Below are 16,482 nucleotides of genomic sequence, written 5' to 3'. Positions count from 1 at the left end.
AGAGGAACTGGAGCAGACAGCAGTGATCATAAAGGAAATGGCTAAGTGGGTGGGAAGTGGCTGGGGCGGGCACTGATGGGCAAGCGAGGGCTTTCCCCCCGACACTGGGGACAGTGCCCATCCTAAGCATAGCCTCCAGGAATCAAAGGGCCGTGCACCCTTCTGCTCCTGTATCCCTAGGAGCTGGAGCTGGGTGGAGACCCCGGAAGCAGGCTGAGCAACAGGGAGGGCACAGAACACTAGTGCTGGGCTCTGACGCTGCTGTGAGGAGCCAGCTGCCAAGGGGGACAGGCGCCCTATCTGAGGAAAATCTAGGTGGCAGCCGTGTCCCACGTCTGGGTCTAAAAAGGAGGAAACGAGAGGGTAAAGCAGATAATGGAAAATCCACATTTAGCCAGTATTCCAGGGAAGAACAGAAACAAAGGAACCAAAAGGGGGAAGATGCAGCACCATACAAGACACAACACAGCCCTCACAAAGACTACCAGCAAGGAAAAACAAAGTGAACGCTGAAATAGCGCTTTGCATATACCATGCACCATCCTATGGACTTTAATTCTTAATTTCCATAGAGCCGGGGACCATTCTGATGCATGTTCTGTACACGAACAGGATGAAGTACAGGTTAAAGTGGCTTTCCTGAAGTCACACAGGCAGGAGGTGGCAGAGCTGGGATTTGACCCAGGAAGTCTGGCTCCAGGTTCCTCAACAACGGCCCTCTCTCGCCCCTCCAGGGGAACCCTGGTCCATGCATCGTGACAACTAGGTTAAGGGTCTGGTCAGGCGTCTGCGGTTAGGCAGAAGAGGCTTTTCCAGAAGGAAAGTTTGAGACATACATCAGGCTCAATGGCAGAACACAGTGGAGATTACCCAGGTGGGTAGTACAGCGCTCTAGGAGAAAACAGGTGGGGAGGAGTGAGTAGCAGCTGTAGCGTCAACGTCTGGACAGGACCGACATGCTTTTTACAGCTTCCCGACAAAGCAGCAAGCTGAGGGGTTGGTGGGACAGGTCATCTGGAGTTGAATGGACCATCTGACCCGGAACGTGGTGGTAATGAAGCTGGTGACTCACGACTTGGGACAGGGCCTTGGTGACAGAGCTGAGAAATTCCAGTTCGATAAACACAGAAAATGAGGCATAATTCTGAACATTTTTTAAAACAGAAAAGTGACAAAAATTTAACACAGAATGGATAATGATGAATATTATAAGAAGTCCCTGTGAGGAATGCTATTTTATCACTGTCTACCTCTGGTTTAAGAAGGGGTGGGGGTGGGGAGACCCGTTTTAGTAAAAAGAAATGAATGTGACTTGCATGTGTCAAAGTCTCAGGTTTCTCCAGCTCAAAGTCACAACTAAGTGCAAAGAACTGGCACCTGGAGGGACTGGCACACTTGTGAGTGTGCTCATGGCCTGGCCGCCCTCAGGACTCTCCTGTAGAACACAAGGGCAGAGAGTTCCGAGCTTGAACTTGACCGCCACCATAGCTCAGGTGGCTCTGCAGAAACTAAGGAAATGTAGTATCTGTCTGTCTCATTTCTAAAATCAGGATGACATCCTCTTTTCACATCTCATTGTCGGAAATCGTGTTTTTCTTAATATACTTCTGAACACCAAAGTAAAAAAAGCAATCTCACACAGGTAAATTTGGGTAAAAATAAAACCAAACTCTAACACTCTTCTGTCCCAAATTAAGGAAACAATGGATTTGTGTTATTGGGTTGGCCCAAATGTCCATATGGCTTTTTCCACAAAATAAAAGACATAGTTTTCATTTTCACCAATAACTATTGATTTGGATATTTTGAGTATGTTGGCTGTCTCCCACTATTGGCTTCTTAATGGGTAGAGACCAGAGGTGCTGCTAAACATCTTCCAATGCATTGGACAGCCCCACAGCAAAGAGTTATTTGGCCAAAATGTCAATAGTACCAGGAAACTTCACAAACCACTTTCGACACATTCACTCAGTCACAGCACCTTCTGTATATACTGCACAATTTTTTTTGCATTTCAGTTGCATTTTTACCTTTATTGAAATCATAAAGCATAATATGCCAAAAGTGTTGCAGATTTTCTTCCATCTTCAATATTAAGATGTCTGTACAAAAATTCACCAATTTTGATGTTTTTTTAAATGAACACTGATATGACAGCTGTCACAATACAATCTAACAAAATTGTTTTGAATGAAGTTGAAGACAACCAGACACTACTAGAGCCATCGTACGGAAAAAACGTAATGGCCACCCCAGTACTTTCCCTCAATTTGTTACCTTGTGAAGACTTGTTGTCTAACGCATTCCCATTCTGAGGGCGGGTCAGGAAGCAGAGACATGGGGCGGAGGAGGACCACAGTCAGGGAGAATGTGGTTAATCTCCCCAGAACACTAGGTGTAGGCAAGGCTTCCGCCTGGGTGACGAGGGAGGTGCAGCCGTGCAGCCAGCAGCTTACAAATGCAACCGTGCACGAGTGCAAGCTGGCTGGCACGCAGACCACATTTGTCTAACAACCAAAAATCATGGTTACTCTCCCCTGGAAGGCTATTCTGAGACAGACTATGGGTTCAATTAGTTATTGGTAAGCTGGCCTGGGGATCTTTTTAAAACTGGTTTTCGTGTGTGTGAAATGTTGCATTCCCAGGGTAGAACCGACTCAGCCAAGCACCCAGGCTCAGCCCTCCAGCCCCCAGGACAGCCACACCAGGGCGTGAAGGTAGGTTTGCACCTAATCAGGGGGGACAAAAGGCTCCCTTTTGGGGCCCCTTTTCCACATCCGCCTGCCTTCACGCACAGATGTGCTCACTTACACTTACAGTGTTGGCTTGTTAGGTGAAAAGTACATGCTTGTGGCAATTTTCCTTCATGCATTCAATAATTCAACAAATATTTACTGAGTGCTCACTATGGGCTTGCTGCTTGTCTAGGGACTGGGGCTGCAGCAGGGGCAACAACAAAAGACAATTTATTCTTGTCCTGAAGCTTACAGTCCCCTGGGCAGGAGTCACTGGACAGGTAAGCTACCTAGTATGGAGGACCGTGTCGAGAGCTGTGCAGACACTTAACTCCAGGAAGGAGAAGAGAGGGGAGGGGAACTTGCACACTTAGGGCATCAGAAGAAGGTGGCCTTCGGGCAGAGGCCTTTGGAGGGGAGGATCAGGGAGGGAGGGACAGCCGGTCTGTTGGGCAGGTGGGGCCTGCAGGGGGACAGAGAGAAGGCAGAGAGGTGACCCAGCAGCTCTCCGAGGACCTCTAGGCACCTCAGGAACCAGCCAGTGCTGTGGTAGCAGGGAGTGCTGGTGGGAGGAGAAGGGGCCAGGCCTGGAATATTTCGAGGTGGAGTTGAAGGGGTTTGCTGTTGGAGGGAGTGAAGAAAATGGAGGTGGGTGAGAGGAGAGTGGGAAGCGAGAAAAAGGAGAGGAGAGAACGAGAGAGGGAGAAAGAAAGAGAAAGGAGAGACAGTGGTGGCAGAGAGGGAAGACAGGGGAGGGAGAGGAGAGAAAGAGGAGTCCTTAGTGACGGTCAGGCCTTGGCATGGGAAGCTGGAAGGCTGGAGGGTCCAATGATTGAGACTGGGACGCTGCAGAGGAGCACGTTTGTGGAGGATCAGCTGTAGCCACATCATTCAGGCAGGAAAATCCCAACCCGGCTCTGACAAGGACTTATCCCCTCAGCAGGTCACTATTCAGCCAAATCAGAGGGAGCCCTGCATTTGTCCCTGCAGATTCTGCATTGCATCAGAGTCGCCTGGGTACCTGTAGAAAGAACAAACTACCAGGGCACACCTCAGGCCTACCGACTGGGACTCTGGGTAGATCCCAGGAATCTGCACCTCAGCCACGCCCCGCTGATGACAGTGTTTAAGACCTCTGCAAACTTTCCAATTCTGAGCTAGAGAATGCTCATTAACATAGATAATGGATTTCATCTGACCAATTGGCAGCTCCCGGGGTGGGTGGGATTTCACAGAATGCTCTCCCATTCATTCCTGGCCAGCTGAGAAAAGGATCTGAGTGCTTGGGGCCCCCTCAGGCTTAGAGGCACAAACAAGCAACATAAAGACCCTTTAGTGGAGGTAATCCAGGGGTACAGAGGCCAGGTGCCTTCCCCTGACTACGAGGGAGATCTGGACCTAGAAATTCGATCCCACATGCGTGTGGCTGTCTATCCAGGGCAAGAAGAATCGAACTTCTGGCCAATGTGACTTCTCAGCTTTCTATGGGAATTGCAGAGAGTTTCAAAGATGCTGAACTACTCGAAGGTGTGGAATTCATGCCTGGATCCCAGCTGGATGAGAGTACAGTGAGCATCTCCAAAAAGTGGCATATTTTTTCCAGTGGTTATTTATATGCCCTTTTACATCACAGTTTTGAATGTATTTTCACACACACTTCTTCCTATTCTGGTGAGGGTATATTATTGCCATTTTCCAGATAAGAAAACTGAGCTCCAAAAAGGTGACATGATTTTCTGGCTCTGAACCCCATGCTCTTCCCATTACACCGGTAGTACTCAAGTGTGGCAGGCTTCAGAATCATCAGGGAACCTGGTTTAAATGTGCAGATTCTGTTTCAGAAGCAAGAGGCCCGGTGTGGAAATTTTAAACAAGGGCCCCAGTTGAATTAGGTGCAAGTGGACTAGAGCCGGCACTTTGAGAAATAGTTTTTATTCCACAGCTTCCTCTCTGCTGAATTTACCCAAGGGCAGGCTGTCTTCCAGACCCACTGGGGACCCCACTTTCTGCCAGGGAGCTACTGTCATGGAGTCAAAATGACAGGTCTGCCAGCATCTCAGGACAGCGGGAGGGCGGAGGCTGGCCAGGTTTGAAGGAACGCAGTCTGCAAAGGCTTTGTTAGCTGAGAGTAGGTAACTGCTCAAGGAATCTTAAGAGGATTTTCAAATCTCATTTCTTTTTTCCATTGAATGTTTTTTTACTCTTCACATATCCTTAACAAAAAAAATAGGGCGAGGATGCACAAGAGGAAAAAGAAGAGCAAAGGCATTGCCAAAGTACTTGACCCTTGTCCTTAATGGAGGATTTTTTCACAAAAATGGAAACTTCTTCTCTGCACCTGCTCTGATGCATTCTTCAATCTTCATTTTCCCAGAAACGCTTAAGCAGTTGTCTTCAGCCCCGGGCCTGCCCTGCTTCACTCAGAGCTCTAGCCCAGCCCCGTGGGAGGTGAGCGGGCTCTAAGGCAGAGACGTGTTCACTGTGAGATATAAGGGGCATTGGAGGGCTTCCTGCACGGGCTGCCCCAGGCAGCTGGAGTGGCTACTGATGCACAAGTTCTACTGCTACTTCCAGAAAAAGGACCGACATTTCCACTGCAATTCAGAGTTTTCTAAGTTTCCCTACCTCCCAAAATGATAGACTAGTAAGAAAAACCACATCCAAAGGCATAACAAAAAACAGTAGCATGTTTTTTCCTCCATCTTACATGTTTGTTTATTCTTCATGTATGCGTTTGTTGCATAATGATGCTGTTTGGGCAAACAGTTATTAGGGCCCTCACTGGGGCAGGGGGTTTACATGCCATGGTCATGACACCAGCAGGCTCTCTCATGCACGTTCTCACAGGTATGGGGGGCCCTCCCCGTTGGATACCCATAGCAACCTGGAGGTGCCCCCGGAGAGGGCTTTCCTGCCTGGAGACCTGGACTGGGCAGCAGAACCTACTCCACTTCATTCCAGGGTAGAAGCTGCACAGGCAGCAGCCCTGCCACCTTCCCCAAGGCCGCACGTGCAGCTGGACTGAAAGGCACAGGGAAACCCGCTCATGCCTGGTCTTTCCCAGCATGACTGCCTCTAAGGCAGGGGTGTCAAACTCATTTTCACCGGGGGCCACATCAGCCTGCGGTTGCCTGCAAAGGGCCAAGTGTAACTTTAGGACTGCATAAATGTAACTACTCCTTAACAGTTAAGCAAGAGCTCGGTGCTGCCGCCAGGTAGACGCAAGGTGCTGGGCCAGATAAAATAAGGCAGAGGGCCGGATTCAGCCCCAGGGCCTTGTGTGTGCTCACTGTGCCCTAAGGAGAAACAAGATGGTTCCCTCAATGGAGAGTGAATGCCTGGGCTTTCTGAAAGCCAGGTGTCCTTTCTAGTTCACCGTGCAGACTGAGGTTAGATCCTCATGGCACCACTGCAGCAGGCTGAAGAGTGTCTAAGACCCCTGTCACTTCTGCTCCCCACACACAGACAGTCTCTGTCCTAGTCAACAAGCTCCGAGAGCTCCCTGGAGAAGCAGGGCCCCTCAGAGGATGCCTGCACACTCATTTTATTGCTGTCTGTGGCTATGAAAACAGAGAAAGCAAATAACATACTCGAGGCCAGAACTAGCTAGTGACTGGGACATTCTTGCCTGGTGTAGACATGATGTGAAAAGAATCTAGATTTCTCAACAAAAAGACAAGTCTATAAAAAGAGTCCCTAAGGGAAGAAAATTAAAATACAAAGAGAAAAGAGAGATATTCAAGGAGGACTTTAACGAAATCTTAACTTAATTTCTTGTTTAGCAAGATGACTACCACGAAGCTTAAAGGGAAAACTAAAATTCACTGGGCAAGGTGCTGCCAATGCCCAGTTTCAATGCTCACTCACAACTTTTCCATCTTGGAACCGAGGAGAATGGTGACCCAACAGATCACATGCCTTCCCCCAAACCACACAGCAGAGCTGGGAATCGAGCGTAAGCCCACCTCGCACCAAAATCCACACTCTTTCACTCCATCAGCAGAAAAAGCCAGGCAGGACGGGTCATGGCCAGGAGGTGAGTAGGCCTGTTCTGTGTCGCTGCTACCCTTACCCACAGCTTTCCCAGGGGACGTCTACTTTCGCCTGCTGGATCTCTGGGGTGCGAGTGTTCATTTGGGGAAAAAAAGTTCACTGAGGCCCCACCCTCGTATCTCACAACTGCACGGTTCTGTACTTCACACGCTCTTCCTAAAACTTGAAGTGCAGAACAGGGCTCCCATATTTTCCCTCTCTGCTTTCAAGTTTTCAAGGTTTCCCTCTCTTCTCTCTGACACAATGGTGATTTTTCTGATTTTTCCTCCAAGTTTCAAGAAATTCTAGTTAGATATTGTTTCTAAATGTCCCAGTGTATTCACCAGCTTTTTCATACACATCTTGCCATTTCCAAGATGTCGGTAGCAGATGCCATTCAGCAGCAGATAAATATCATAGTTCATGCCCCAGGACGGTTATGGCTGCGCCTCTGTTCTCCGTGGCCTCCTCCACTGTGACTCCAGCCACCTCAACCTCTCGCAGCCCAAAGCAGGGGGTGCGGCCCCTTCCTCTTCGCTTTCAGAAATCCACCCTCTTCCCGGGGCAGTGGGTCACAGAGAAAACACCATTCAGAAGCACATCTTCCCCTCGAAATGCCTTTGCTAAAAATCTTTGATACTGAGCTTTAAATTTCCTTTAGATATATGGAACTTACGCTGAAAAGTCAGGAAATCGTCAAGGAGGAATGAAGCCGTCCAATAAAATTCACATCTTTAACTTAACAGAAATGTAGCCTTAGGCACAAACTAAGGCCCAGCCATTTAATCAGCCCATTCTTTATTCTCTACTCATCCCTCACACCTCCTTCCTGCCACTGTAAATTTTCTATAATTAGCAACAGCAGCCACCATTTACGAAGAACCAACTAGTTCACACAGTAATCTGAGAACTTCATTATCTCCTTTAAGCCTCTTAACAAATTTAGTAGCAATCAGAGGCTTGGGGGTTACGTAAGTTGCCGGCAAGGACTGTGACAGCCAGGATTTGACCTAAGTCTGACACCAACACTCACCTTCCAATCATTACGCAATGTCACAAAATAGTTTCTTCCCTCCTGAAATAAACACTTCTTCAAGCACATTTAATACCACAGAAGAACCCAGAAGACCCTCTTTTTTTTTCTTCTTTCCTCACAAAAGGGATGGGAACAGAAAAAGAGAAAACAAAGGAGGTCCTGAAGATGCCTTCACCTCTGACCCGCTTCCTCCTATTAGAGCTCAGATGAGCAGGCCCTGGGATGCACGGAGTGACTCTGTGGTCAGTTCCCCACTCCCATGCTTACATCCCTGCCTGGGAAGAAAGAGCCGACATGACAAGTCTCAGCTGGGACAAGAAGGCGACATGGGCTCCATGTCTATATTAATTAACCACTGCCTCTGCCTGGCATGTCTCTCCTGGCCCCTCACTCTGGTCAGTGACTCATGAAATGAGCACAAGGCTCCAGGGAGGTGAATACCACAGCTGCACAGCCATGAGCCAGAAATGACAAGACACAGGTGGTTAGCAATTCTCTTTCCCTGTGGGTCTCCTTTTCGATACACCACCGAGCAGCTCTGACCAAGGGGAGCACAAGAGTAGTCCCACAACAGAGTAAGAATCTGGAATGTTAGCCACCCAAAACTAAAGTCTCCTGCCCTCCATCACTGTAATGTGCATGAAGCCCCAGAACGTTTTACCTTTGCTGAACTTTCAAACTGAAATACTTCATTACACTTGAGAGCGTAGCTGGCACAACAAACCAGTCCTTTCCCACTGACTTCATGAGGCCCATTTTTTAAAAACATTATTAAACGTCAAGAGATTCCAACCAGAATTTGTCTGCCAAGATGTATTTGGCAAAGGAGAGAGAGAATGTCTCCTGAAACATGCTTTCAAAAATCAGTTCCAATCTTCTTTTTGCTTCACATTCCACGTACTCACTTGAGAGAAAATCATGACTCCCTGCAAAACCAGCTTTTTAAAAATGGAATCTTAGCACCAGTTGTGTGACCCACTTACCCACCCCCGTGTTGGAACTGTTGCCATCTTCCACCCCTTCCACGTGCTGCCCATGATCCCGTGGTGTTGTGTGACCTGGAACGGCGTAATCGGGCAGAACTACCTCTTGTTTGGGATGAGCTGGAAGAACATCCCTTTCTGAAGACAGTGCCCCTCTGTCTGGGTCGGGCCAGATACTTCTGTTTTCAAGGGAGGGAGGTGGAGCGCCCTAGGAAGGACTTAATGGATTTCCTTCTATCTCTGATTGAGCTGGACCTCTAGTCCCTGGCTATTTAGAAGACTCAACTGGGCCTCTTATATCTGGGGCATCTCTCTCCTTCACATGCCTGCCCTCTTTGGTTTGGGGGTCCAACATGGCAGATTTCCTTTCAGGGTAGAATGGCATATTTCCAGGTGTTGAATACCAAGGGGAGGCCAAGTTGGAGTTTGGAGCTGAGATACCATGTCCTACAGGCCTTGCATCAGCTTTTGAGTGGAAGGAAACATCAGTACTGCTGTGGCCTTTCAACGCCTCCCTCTGGTTCACTCAGGGGGATTCGACCTCCTCCTCATTGTCACCATGATAACCCAAACTGTCCTCACTGCACTTGCCTTCCAGGGCTGAAGCATGGCTGAAGGGCTGTTCCAGGGACGCTGATGAGCGGGCATTGGAGAGGACTCCTTCAACTGTTGCCGGTCTGACATTGTCCAAGGGGGAGCTGCTGCCGATGTGAAAGGCCCACACTCCAGGGATCCCCAGGTTGCTGTGTCTAAACAAAAAGCAATGGAGCGTGGTAACCAAAATGGCCATTCACCCACCCTCCTACAAAGGTGAGCAATTTATTTTAAAACTGAAAGAATATTAAGATCAGATTCAGAGTTTTCAATGGTGCAGAAAATAAAATGAGATTTACATGTTAACTAAAAGGACTGTGCTAAAATTTTGATAAAAACAATTCACTTTCAAAGGCTGTGTTTCACAGAATGCTAGACTATCAAGTTACAATCTCTTCTACAATCCACATTTTATCTAACATCTGGCTGATTGAAAACAAAGAGGGAATACTTTATCTCCTTTCTACTTCTAAGAAAACGTACGCTGAAAACCTTTTGCCAAACACTTAAATAATAATGACTACTACATGCTTTTAAGAGTTAGTTATGTGCCAAGTGCTTAACATTCCTCAATACAATCTGCAAGGCAGGGGCAGTTACCATGCCCAGTTCTACAGAGGAGGAAATAGGTTCCGAGAGGCTAACTACTCTTAATAATTGACAGAGCTTGGACTCAACACGAGCATCAGAACCCATGCTCTGTGCTTGAGCTTTACATTATTATGAAATAGTAATTATTTTGTGTCCAAAACCGACACACTATAATCAGCACCTAAATTATCATTACTTTACAGAATGTCAAAGACATTTCACTGTTTCGTCATATGGATTGTCCAGTTAACTAATTCACAGGGAATGGTGAGTCAATGCAAAAAAAATCGGAGAAATACAAGTGCACAAATCTAAAATGTTGAGCAAGTGCAGAACAAAGTTAAGGGGAAAATAAGAAAACAGTTTAATAAAAATGCCATGGGTCATAGGTAAGAAGTATTCAGAAATATTTGGAAATCAAGAGCTCACTCTACTAGAAAAGAACATGAGGTATTCAGTCTCCCAAATATCCCAATGATCACTTATTTTAAAGCCAATGATACATTCTGAAGAGAATAACTGTATATAAGATTCCTAAAAATAAGGAAAAACTCGAACAAACAAGGGTCTGGCAAGCTTGAATATACCAGTCTGTGTATTCCTCTGGTGTATATACAGAATACCAGACTCAGAGTCTCCCACACTATGGGATTTCCTCAAAAGTTACCCAATGAGGAATAAGAGTTAATGAACTAGTAAGTGAGTAAAGAATTCACTGACTCATATAATGACAAGAGAACTTCACTCACTGGGGAGGGGCTCATCATATACATGTGTGTTTCTACAACAACATTTCCATACAATTCTGAGGATGAATCTCTCGCACTCTCCATCCCCATGTCTACCTCGATCTCTCCCCCTGTGTTTGTGTGTTATTGTTACAGTGGCTGCTGCTGCTGCTGCTACTGTAATTAACTTAGGGAAACAGGATTATAAAAAGCAAAACTGTGATTCTTTGTGCAATATGCACGTATTGTTGTACGTTCTGAGAATTAATGTTGGTGTTTCTTGGCAAGCGAATAAGGAACACGGCAGAAGATGAGAGAGAAGACCCCTGAAGCTCTCAGGACACTGAGTTTATTATCACATCAGAGGTGCTGCAGCTGCAGCTGCGAAACTTCTGCTTGATGTTAGAAAGAAAAAACTATGACAGCTTCAAAAAGTGGAAAAATACAAATTATGCCAGATAAAAGCTAGATAAAATAATCTCCTAAGTAAATATAAATCACTATCTTGGCTTTTGTTACTGCGTATGGTGGAGAAGAAACCAGTCTGAGTTTATCCTAAAATCCAAGGCCATTTGGAAAGCTTAATGATAGAAATAATTTATTTCCTAGAAAGGAAAAACAAGAGTACAAAATGAGGTGACAGTGTCATCCTCCCTGGGGTCGTTAGGAGGATTAAGTTAGAAAATCACATAAAATGCCCAGCATGAGGCCCTATACATGATAAGTACTCAGCAACTACTGTCTGCCAGCAAACAGAAAAGTGTCGTCTCAAAAGTGCAAATGTCCGCATTCACATTTACATTTTCAGAAGGTTTATGACAACCACACTATGAATGGTATAATTCATGACCTCTGAGTTTATAATGATGAAACAAGATTGAGGAAGATAGAGACTCCCCTGACTAGGAAAGTAACCTAATTCTTCTGAGATGTGTGCTGCCGAGTTTGGGAGGGGCCGGCACAATGTGTGGGACTTTAAAACACTCAAGCAAAAAAGAAAAAAGAATCGATGCATATGGCAAAGGGTCAACCACTTGGATCTATATTATAAGCATTTGGGTGTGCATTTAGCTACTCTCCATTTTTCTATATTTTTGAAAATTTAAATAATGAAATATAAAATAGATGATTTTTTTCAAAAAGAACTCTAAATGTCTATTTTTATTTGTTTATTTATTTATTATTTATTTATTTTTAAACAGAACTCTTTTTTTTTTTTTTAAGAGAGAGAGAGGAAGGGAGGGAGAAAGACAGGGAGAGAAACATCAATGTGTGGTTGCCTCTCACATGGCCCCCACTGGGGGACCTGGTCCGCAACCCAGGCATGTGCCCTGACTGGGAATCGAACTGGTGACCCTTTGGTTCACAGCCCACGCTCAATCCACTGAGCTACACCACCCAGGGCTTAAAATAGATGATTTAATTGAGGAAGATTTCTATAATTTGGAGGTAGAGAAGACCCTTCTGAAAATAACACCAAGACCTGAAATAATAAAGGAAAAGGCCAATAACTTTGACAACCCTCCATATAAGTTGAACTTCTAGGTAAGGAGTGACTTTAAAGATGAACAAATGGATCAAAAATACTCATAGCATGTACAAGGACTGAGATGTTAACCATATTTTTTCTTATTTTAAGAGTTCTTTGTAAACACTCCAGCAGCAAATAGCTAAGGATATGGACGGATAAGTCACAAAAAAGACAGATAAATGGCTATTAATCGTATAAAAATGTCTTCAGATTTACTAGTAATCAAAGGAATTAGAGTAAAAATATGAACATTTTATACCTATCAAGTTCACAAATATTACACAAGAAGGAAGCTCGTAGGGAAACAGCCGCTGTTGATCACTGCCCTACCTTCCCGGTGAAGATGTAAGTTGGTGCAAAGTTTGTGAAGGGCAACGTGTTAATACACATCAAAATGGTAAGCTTAATATATCCTTTCTCAGCAATTGTACTTTTAAGAGAAATGAGAATCTGAGCAATGTACAAGGTGAGGCAAAAGTAGGTTTACACTTGCTTGTACAATAATCAATAAAAAATAATACGAGAATAAGTAAACTCTGTGTTTCACATACTCACAACTGTAAATCTACTTTTGCCCCACTCTGTATATTATGCTGTTTCCTGCAATGATATTTATAAAAGGAAAAACCATAAATAGATTAAATATTCATCAATAAGTTGTCTGAATAATACAAGATATATATTGCCATGTTTTATAGCCTTAAAATGATAATATAAAGAGATATTGTAGTGAAAGAGGTTTATAAGCAGTGATAAGTGGGAAAATGCCCCATGTATAGCAAAATAACTATTTTGGCTTTTAAACTTTTTTACATATATGTAAAATTCTAGAAGGACTATTAATACTAGCTATCACTTGAAGTAGTAATACTGGGCAATTTTTACTTATTTTTAAATGTTTTACTTATTTGTTTTTAGAGAGAGGGGAAGAAGGGAGAAAGAGAGGGAGAGAAACGTTGATGTGGAAGAGATACGTCAATCAGTTGCCGCTCCCATGCCCGCAGCTGGGGACCGGACCCACACTGGGGACCAGGCATGTGCTCTTGACCGGAAATCAAACCAGTGACCTTTCAGTTCAGGGACTGGCACTCAATCCACTGAGCCACACCAGCCAGGGCAATTTTTACTTTTACTACACATTATTGTGCATGGTTCATAATTTATTTTATTTTTTAATATTAAGTACGGGTTACACTTAAGGAAAAATCCCTCTGTTAATCATTTTGGCCCCACAACTATTTTGCTCTCATCAAGCGATTCAGAGGTTTCTGGGAAGCATCAAAGATAAAAATGAAGGAAGGTGTGAAAGGTGGTGAGTGTGCGTGTGCGTGTGTGTGTGTCCCAAGGGGCGTTTATGATTGTGGTGGGGAAGCACAACTGCTCTTCCTACAGGCTTGTTGGCCCCGGCCAGCTCCTGGGCCCTGTGTAGATGTTAGCACTTATTCTAATGCTCTGGAACTGTTGATCTGTCTGTCAGTCAACCCCACTAGAGGGCAAGTTGCTAGTGCGGGGCCCGTGCCTTAGACATTTTTGTCTTTTGAGTGCTTGGCCCCCTGTGAGCTTTCCATAATACCTGAGGAGCAGAGACTCCGTGGCCTCCAGGGTCGAAGAGTGCGGTGGAACCCAGGGAGAAAAAGCAAGGAGCTAAGTTTTCTCCAGAGTCTAGACTGAGAGGCAGCCTAGGTGGAGACCTAGACATGCCCAATGTGGATCACAAGAATGGAAAAGAAAACCAGGATTTAGCATAAAATAAATAGTTCAGAGTTCGAGCCCTGTGCTTGCATTTTGGCTTTGCCACGTAATAACCGAGATTATAGTCAACGTAACTTTCCTAAACTCACTTGTCCATTGAGAAAAGAGTATGACTTACTTCCTAGGATTCTTGTGAATTTTAATTAAGACAGCTTCCAGAAAGTGTTCAGCACAATGTTTGGCAAATAGTAAGCTCTCAATAAATGTTAGCTCAAGTAACACATTTGTTGTAGGGCCAGCTCTCGAGAAGCTGAACAGAGCAGATGGCAGGCACACATGCGATGTATCCCAGTATCCCGGAATAATGGAGTGCAACTGAGAGGCAGGAAGGGAAGCTCAGTAGCCATATGTGTTCTGTCTAGTTTCTAGATCGGTATTCAGGAAATGAATAAAAACAAGACTTTTTTAAAGCCCTGAAATTAATAAATTTCAAGAGGTGCTAACCCCTGCACTGGCTTGATATGGAATGACAAAGAGGAAATGGGCTTAGGGTTGTATGAGCAGAGTGAGCTGCTCGTGGGGCTGAGGAATGCGCTCAGTCGGCCCTGGCGACCCCATGGACAACCAGCCAGTACGATTTCAGACATTAAAGCCATAGAAAAAGCCCAAGACTTTTAAAAATATACCAGTTCATTTATTTGTTTTCCAGATTACATCACTCTTTCTTTAACTTTTAATATGTTATCTATCCAAAAGACTGAACTCACAACATCTGCTCCTATGAAATAATTAACCTGAAAAACTTCAGTCTGGGCCATTACGTTACTGGGTATTTTTTTTTTTTATAAATGAGAAAATTCTTTCTTTTTATTGAATGCCTTTACAGATCAATTACTGGGTATTTTTATGTGGTTCCAAGAGCAATGTTTTCCAGAGCGAGCCTCAGTGGCTCGGCAAACACACACAGACACGCAGTTCTGTCTCGGGTATCTCCAGCCAAAAGGGCAAGAAGAACAAATCATCTTTTCTATTTGGTGAACCTGCTCCTCTCAGTGTCTAGTCTAGTCCTGGTTGTGACCTGATGCCTTGCTTGGAAACCACCCAGACATTATTTCACGGCCTTATGGCCGCTCAACTTCGGGAAGCTCCTAAGGGTCCATACATTCCAACCGAAAAGGGCTGAAGTGCTACGGTACTTACTGGTAGAGATTTTTCACAGATTGTTCAGTGCTAGTTAAGCTGAAATATGCTCCCTCTCTCTTTGGGTCGTCAGTGTCCCCTTGGCAGAAGCCCACCCGAGCTGGAAGCTTGAGCTGGACATTATAGGCCTCTTTGGGGCGCGTTCCAAAGAACTGAAGGCCATTGGCAGGATAAAGAAAGAGGGCGTAGGTATCAGACTCATCAGATGCCAAAACTGCCTGGAACGTATTCAGCTGTGGGGGGAAAAAAGAAATATTCTTAATAAAACAAACAAACAAAAAGATAATGCAAACAAGACATCATAAAGTACAAAGGGTTTTCCTTCTTAGGATTTCTTCAAATTGTTTTTATACATACTATTCTTTTAAATTTCCTCTTCAAGTAATAATTTTATGAGCTATGTTATTATAGTCATCTTTTATCAATTTAGATGAAGAGTTGAAATATGCATAGATAAAAACACAAGTTTAAAAAACAGTACCTTTTAAGGTTTCAAACTTCTCCCATCCAAATGTCTTTCAGAGCTGAGAGCAAGTAGGGAGCCGGCCTTGTCCATTCCCACCAACACTGGCCCAGTTTTCTGCCCTGGGCACTCACCTGGATCATTCCCTCATTCGCCTACTCACTGAATGCCCACAGTGGGCAGGCACGATGTGGCCAGGTGCTGGCTGATCCAAAGGCCTCCTTACTGTTCTCACAGCCTCACTTTCTTTTTTCATCCATCAATCTTTTCACACCAGCACCAGAGTTACAGATGAGGAAAGAGAAACACAGGGGCTAACAAATCTGTCCAAGCTCAGGCAGCCGGTTCACGGTGCAGGCCGGCCAGCCAGATGGGAGTCCAAGTCCCGTGCCACTCAGCCACTCCAGCTGCTCCCCAGCACGCCATTCAGAGTGATGTGGAACCTGCCCTCCTCTGCTCCCAGGTTCAGATTTGCTGTATGTCCATCAGACGTTTCAGTTTGTCCCCCACTTGTCCTGTGCACTCTGATGCTTCCGTACTCTTGCTCATGTTTCCCTGTGCCTAAAACCTTCCTCGCCTTCCAGTGCTGCCCCTCTGCGTGATTCCATGTAGACTTATTTCTGTCCTCTCACTCTCCAAACGCCACTGCGAGTGTTTCTAGTTAGCATTCGCCTCATTTCGCCTGGTTAGCTGTTTATGTGTTTATAAACTCCATTTATTGATTCATCTGTGCAGTAATTCAATCAGCCAACTGCCTGTTAAGCACCAGACATTATGCTTGGTGCTGAAGAAGCAAAGGAGCTTATGCCCAGGATGGTCTCACAGCTTAGAAGAGGGAAGCAGCCTTGGCTGGAATCTAGGAGAGTTACTGAAAGAGGGAGTAGAGGCTACAGAGGA

At 45.1% G+C, this 16,482-nt stretch overlaps 1 protein-coding gene across 1 annotated transcript in view; it reads right to left on the bottom strand.

The window, feature by feature from the left end:
- The window catches only part of NID2 (nidogen 2), a 56,090-nt gene that overhangs the window by 31,295 nt on the left and 8,313 nt on the right, over nt 1-16,482 (bottom strand). Inside the window, exons 3-4 of the mRNA XM_053670127.1 lie at nt 15,123-15,355; nt 9,378-9,535 (exon numbers count right to left, since the gene is read on the bottom strand). Of these exons, the coding sequence (XP_053526102.1) occupies nt 9,378-9,535; nt 15,123-15,355 (391 nt within the window). The remainder of the gene's footprint in view (nt 1-9,377; nt 9,536-15,122; nt 15,356-16,482) is intronic.

This window comes from Artibeus jamaicensis, unplaced genomic scaffold (genome assembly GCF_021234435.1).
Source record: "Artibeus jamaicensis isolate MK-2021 breed Jamaican fruit bat unplaced genomic scaffold, CSHL_Jam_final contig_548, whole genome shotgun sequence".
NCBI lineage: Eukaryota > Metazoa > Chordata > Mammalia > Chiroptera > Phyllostomidae > Artibeus > Artibeus jamaicensis.
Note: the sequence above shows the minus strand (reverse complement) of the source record. Positions and strands in the feature narration are given on the sequence as shown.